This window comes from Echinops telfairi, unplaced genomic scaffold (genome assembly GCF_000313985.2).
Source record: "Echinops telfairi isolate 266 unplaced genomic scaffold, ASM31398v2 ScPeMD7_31;HRSCAF=116, whole genome shotgun sequence".
NCBI lineage: Eukaryota > Metazoa > Chordata > Mammalia > Afrosoricida > Tenrecidae > Echinops > Echinops telfairi.
In genome coordinates this window covers 6,412,197-6,416,959 of record NW_022103928.1, presented here as the reverse complement: position 1 = coordinate 6,416,959, position 4,763 = coordinate 6,412,197, and the positions used below count along the sequence as shown (strand labels likewise).

The 4,763-nt window shown below is 47.5% G+C and overlaps 1 protein-coding gene across 1 annotated transcript in view; it reads right to left on the bottom strand.

Annotated features, from left to right (window-relative positions):
- LOC101664119 (RING1 and YY1 binding protein) overlaps positions 1-4,434 on the bottom strand; it is an 85,594-nt gene extending 81,160 nt beyond the window's left edge. The window contains exon 1 of the mRNA XM_045290116.1: positions 4,348-4,434. Coding sequence (XP_045146051.1) covers positions 4,348-4,434 — 87 coding nt within the window. The remainder of the gene's footprint in view (positions 1-4,347) is intronic.
- Between the last annotated feature and the right edge of the window lie 329 nt (positions 4,435-4,763).

Here is a 4,763-nt window from a genome sequence, read left to right as displayed (position 1 = left end):
CCCGGCGGGGCGCACGTGGCCGCGCCCGGGAGCTGCCAACGGGTTTCTTGCCTCGCACGACCGCCCCAGGGACTGTCGCCGAGTCCCTAGTTCAAAAGCTGCTCCGGAGAAGTAGTTCCGCGCAGTTTTCGCGCGCCGTGGGCTTGCAACAGCCCGGTAGCTCGCAACGCCTCGAGGCTTGCAACGCCCCGGTAGTGGGCAGGGCCTCCTTGATTTCCTCCGCACCCCTCGACTCCTATGCCACGCGGGGCTTTGTATCTGAGACGCTGGCAGGCCGGAAGCCCCCTCCCAGGCCCCTGACTCAGGGAAATGAGCAGAAAGGGTGTAGCACAATTAAATGCCACCCACCCCCCGAATGGGGGTGGGGGGAGACCCCAGAGCTCAGGTGCTCTGGCTTTTCTTGGGAATCCCTAGTGCAGGAAAATAGGGCGTTTCCCTAGGGAAATGGCTAATTCAAATCCTAGCGACCACGTGCCAGCAGTATGACCTTGTGCCTCATCTCCATCTCCAAAATGGGGAAAATAATCATCCTTCTGAAGTTGCTTTGAAAATTCAAAAATTAACTTACAAAAAGCACAAAACTCAGTGCCTGGCACTTAAGAGCAGTATTGGATTGGAAACTACTAAAACCAACCCTGAGTTGTGCCCATTTCCCCATCTTAAAAGATTCTTGGATATCAAGAACAAGTAGTACATTTCTCTTTCTGCCCTCCTCCAAGAAAGCTTGCCAAATTGACTTGAACAGTGGACTCCCGGCCCTCTGCCCCTCAGGGGTTGGAGAGTCTCATAGGGTGGGGGTGCCAGATGAGATAAAAGACTAAGTCTAGCCAGAGGGGGGCGGGGGATGGGACAGGGCCCTAGACAAAGCTAGAAGGGAGGGTGGGGGTGGAGATGAGCGTGTTCAGGAAGATAAGGCTTTCAGCTCCTCCAAGACAGGTCTGGTTTAAATGCAAACACAAAATGGGTTATCAGGACTGCCCCTTGGAAAGGAAGTTTACTAAAACAAAAAACCAGGGAAGCCCAGGAGCAGGAAGTCCTAGGATTAGTCTGGGGGATGAGAATAGAGAATAAAATAGGGAGGCAGTGTGTCAATGAGAAGTTGCTCTGCACCTACTGTGCTCCAGGCAGGCACACCCTGGAGAGGCAGGGGGAGGGACTCTGTTTAGCAAGGGTCAGCAGCCTCCCAGGTGTCCCAGCTTTAGGAGAGGAGACAAAGTTCCTGTGGGCAGAGGGACCCCAGAAAGCCGAGGAGGTGCACAGGTGCCTGGTCCACTAAGCCTGGGCCATGGGAGCCTCCTGGCATGCTCCCAGGACTCGGTCCTTCGTGTGGAGTTACCGAAAGAAAGAGGGCATTAACTCCTAGCAGGAAGGGTGGCCTTGGAAGGAAAGGTAGGTGGCTGGGGACAGAAGGTGATGGAAAGGAGCCCGGCTTTTTATGTCTATTAGCGCTGTGCTTTACTAAGCATCAACCGCAGAGCTCCTGAGTGTGCACCTCACCTTGGTGAATTTTACCTATGTCTACAACCTTGTAAGTCCCATCCAGATCTAAATGTGACCTCCCAGAGAGTGCTCCTCACAAGCACCAGTTCCCACCTGAGTTGACTCCAACCCGTGGAGAAGCAGCAGCATGTGTCAGAGGACTTATGGAGGACCCGTGCCCCAGGTTAGCTCTATACTACGTAGAGACTGAATTTTAGGAAGTAGATTGCCTTTCTTCCAAGATGCCTCTGAGTAGACTCGAACTTCCAACCTTCTGCTTAAATAGCCAAACCCATTAACCATTTGCACCATCCAGGGACTCTTGCCACCACCAACAATGAAAATAACTCAAATCGGCTGTCTTCAAGTCAATTCCAACTCATAGCAACCCCATAGGACAGAGTAGAATTGCTTCTCAGGATTTGATGAATCTATAAATCTTTAAGGGAACAGACGGCCCTATCTTTCTCCCTCAGAGTGACTAGTAGGTTTAAACAACTGACCTTGCAGTTAATAGTCCAATGTTAACCCACTGTGTCACCAGGCTCCTTCTCTCACAAAAAAGCAAAGTAGCCAAGCCCATTGCCACTGAGGCAATCCCGACATAGAGACTGCAGATATTTATGGGACTAGCTAGTGGATTCAAAACACCAACCTGTGGTTATCAGCCCAATGCCTAGCTCACAGAGACAATAGGGATTCTCCACCCACTAGGGAACCACTATTTCACTTGAAATTAATTCTGCCTGTCTATGGGCTTTGTACAATGCATCATATCCTTATGTACTCTTTGTGTCTGGCTGGGCATTCATCCACATTGTTGCCTTTTTCAGTATAGTTTTGATTGTTTACTTAAATGTATACGAGGAAATGGTATGGAAGCCACGAGTGACCTCCTCCTGCTTCAAAAGAACCCAACTCCATACCAGCCCGAGGCTGATGACCAAAAGGTGGAGGTCAGACATGCCTTCACCCTCCAACTGCTTTTACCTTCCGTACTCTCACCCCCATCCTCTGAAATCTCTCTACTTCTTTGCTACCTTTGATAATCTGATAATCCATTTCAAACATCATACAGAATTTCTAGATAATGCTCATGATATAGGAGTTTATTAGGGAAGCTAACAGGTTACAATCAGCAAGATTAGAATCATTAAGAATACAGTTCTTTTGCCCAAAGTGCCACTTCTTTACTGTGGGTTTCCAAGACCGTAACTCTTTACCGGAATAGGAAGCCTCATCTTTCTCTGAGAAACAGCTAGTGAATTCAAACTGTTGACCCTGACAGTGAACAGCCCAACACGTAACCAAAGAAATTTAAAAAAAAAAAAAAGATTTTTTAGGAAAAAGTTCTAGGATAGAGAACTAATTTCTACTATGAACATCATGTCGCTAGTTGTGAAAGTAGAGGCTCTAGTTTTGTTTGGATGGAGGTGGATAGACCTTGGAAATATCGTTGTTGCCCTCCACATTCCTCAGCCCTCAGCCCTACACAGTGGTCTGAGCGGCTTAAAGACAAAGGAGCAGAGTGAAACTGAAATGGACTTGGAGTCTTGCGACCAACAAGGTCACGTCAAACAATAACACACACACACACAAGAAAATAATACTTTAAAATCTATCAAGGGGTCACAAGGGTGGGTGTGGGGAGGGATGGAAAAATGAGGAGCTGATACCAATGGCTCAATAGAAAGTAAATGTCTAGAAAAGAATCATGGTAACATATGTACAAATATGTCTGATGCAATCAGTTTATGGATTGTAATAAGAGTTGTAAGAACCCCATTAAAATGATCTTTACTATATATATATGTATATGTATGTATGTATATATATATATATATATATATATATATATATATAGAGAGAGAGAGAGAGAGAGAGAGAGAGAGAGAGAGAGAGAGAGCTTTAAGGGGAGCAGGACAGGACCAGTGTGACTCTGGCACATATTGAAATTTTAGAGTGATGACGTGTTAGTTTGGGAGAAAGAAAGGGCATTCTTCTCCCATAAAGAGTTGTCTCAGAAACCCACAGGGCCAGTTCTACTCTGTCCTATAGAGTCACCATGAGCCAAAATCAACTCAAACGCAGTGAGTTTTTAGTTGAAAGCCCCTTTGAGTTTCTGCGACTGTAAATCTTTCTTTCTTTCTTTCTTTCTTTTTAGGGGACTGTAAATATTTACAGGAACAGAAAGTCTCATCATTCTCCCTCGAAGCCAATGGTGAGTTTGAACCATTGACCTTGTGGGTTAGCAGCTCAATTAATAGTCCACTATGCCACCAGGGCTCCTAAGGTCATGCTAGGATATCAATAGGGTGGCTATGAGTTGGAACAGACTCAATGGCAGTGAGAGCTATAATGGAAATACCACAAGTGGGTGGTTCTAACAAGCAGAAATTTACTTCCTGAGAGTTTAGGAGGCTGGACGTCTGAAATCAGAGTGCAGGCTCTCTGGGAAGGACTTCTTTCTGTGCAGGCTCTGGGGGAAGGTTCTACATCCTTTTCAGCACCTGTTCTTTGGCTCATTGGAGACTCAAAACGTTTGGAGACGCAATACCAGGCAATAACACTGCCTGATTAACAAGGAAGACCCATTGATTCCCAACCCAACTTACTGTGAACTTAAAGCTTGGTGGTTTGAATGTACCAGGGAAAGATGAGGCAGTCTACTTCCAAGGAAGGAGGGTGTCCCTGTAGCTGGTGAGGGAGGGCTTCCCTAAAACACTGAAGGTTACCTAGTATACAAGCAGAGAAGCATGTACTGGGGTTTGGCGCTTGGGAGCAGCTGAAACAGGCAGCAGGGTCCACAGACCTGGGAGAGTAGAGACTGGAACCGAGTGCTGGCAAGTTCCTGCAGGACAAGTTAACCCTAGGAGAGGGGTCTTTATCCTGAGTGCTAAAGGTGCCACTGATGGGCTTGCCAAGAACATCTGTCTGCCGGGGCTGACTGGCCATTGTCTGCCTTCATGAACACGTGGGCTGAGGCTTTGGGGCCGGGAGGTAAGTGAGGAGACCTCTAGAATGGCCTGGACACTGACAGGAATGGCAGTTTGGGTGGGTGTCCTGTCCTCCTGTCACCCAAGAAAGAAGTGAAAGCTATAAGTGTGTGCCAAAGGAGGGGCTTAGAATATTATCAACCCAGCCTTTCCATTTGCAAGTGCAAATTTCCGGGCAGAAAACCCTGGATTACCAGCTAGGACTGGGACTTTGAACTTTAGCAATACTGGATAACCAGTGAGAGAAGAAAGCCTTTCCCCAAATACCTCGGGGGGTGCCCTCACCGC